Source organism: Alligator sinensis, unplaced genomic scaffold (genome assembly GCF_000455745.1).
Source record: "Alligator sinensis unplaced genomic scaffold, ASM45574v1 scaffold1520_1, whole genome shotgun sequence".
In the NCBI taxonomy this organism is placed as follows: Eukaryota; Metazoa; Chordata; order Crocodylia; family Alligatoridae; genus Alligator; species Alligator sinensis.
The window spans coordinates 748,503-749,668 of record NW_005842659.1 but is presented as its reverse complement, the minus strand read 5'-3'; the positions used below and the strand labels follow the sequence as shown (position 1 = coordinate 749,668).

The 1,166-nt window shown below is 35.7% G+C and overlaps 1 protein-coding gene across 1 annotated transcript in view; it reads right to left on the bottom strand.

Annotated features, from left to right (window-relative positions):
- Nucleotides 1-6: 6 nt before the first annotated feature.
- The window catches only part of SLC39A8 (solute carrier family 39 member 8), a gene marked incomplete at its 5' end in the record, with an annotated part of 31,079 nt that continues 29,919 nt past the window's right edge, over nucleotides 7-1,166 (bottom strand). Inside the window, one exon of the mRNA XM_006033774.2 lies at nucleotides 7-564. Within this exon, the coding sequence (XP_006033836.2) occupies nucleotides 415-564 (150 nt within the window). The remainder of the gene's footprint in view (nucleotides 565-1,166) is intronic.

Here is a 1,166-nt window from a genome sequence, read left to right as displayed (position 1 = left end):
CTTCCTTCACAATACTTGCAATAAGGCCATGAGTTTTCACCAATTTTCTTCTATATTGATGTCCTTCTCAAGGAATCCCTCTTCCATTTAATCCGAGTCATATGGAGTACGTGTGCATTGCCTGCTGCTTAATTCCATTGAACATATAATGCTATTTTTATCATTATGCAGGTATTCAATTAAAATACAAATCTCTCAATCAGGTTTCTGTAATATGTAGAAGTTGAAAGTCCCCTTTATAGGACTGATTTGGGAGTCCTAAAAGGAGAATATAATTTTCTGTAGTTTCCAGAAGAAAACAGGGTCATTGTTTAAAACCAAGCAGATGAACTGAAAGTCCCTGTATGGATTTCAAGTGTTCTTCCATTTTTAATTTACTTAATGTCTTCATTATTGGTAACATCTTCAGTCACATTATTCCAACTCGATGTCTCCTGCATACAAGGTAATCAGTAGTATAGCAGCAAATCCTGTCAGTAAACCAGCATTCTGGATGAGGAAGAAGGTTAAATCTTTTTTCCTTCCCGTTACTTCTTCTCTTACCATGTCATTCATCTCTGGGAACTAGAAGAAATATATATTTTTAAGTAAGTGTTGCCATCTTGTGGTAAGCATCTATAACTGAGAATTTCAAGTCAGTCATTGTAATAACAACAGATTAGAAATCCTAACAAAAATTAGCAAAAGGGAGAAGTTATAGAGATAGGTCACCAAAACTCCTATATAAATTCTGTCATTCTACAAACGCTCCTCTACTGCCATCTGTCTTCTTGAGATGTCACCAAGCTTCAAACCTCTTTCCCCATCTGGTTTCAGGAGTCTATGGAGGTCTATCTACTAGGCCAGAAATCATTAGAAGCTAATCACTTCTTGCCAAATTATAATGTTAAATAAAAGGATATTATGTTGTGTTGCTTCCAGCATTGATATAATATATACATATACATAGGCTTTTAAACAGAAGCACCTCATATCAGTGAGATACCACTGATAACTGATAGGCTGATAACCTACTGGAAAATCAGGGATGTAGAAATGATGGCTCTGTGATGATGGCAGTGATAATTATCCCTTTATCACTAGTAACATGCACTCAAGGGACCACCATGCCATAAGGGAAGACTGATATATTTTTAAGTAGACATATGTAGTACTAAGAAAGAGTG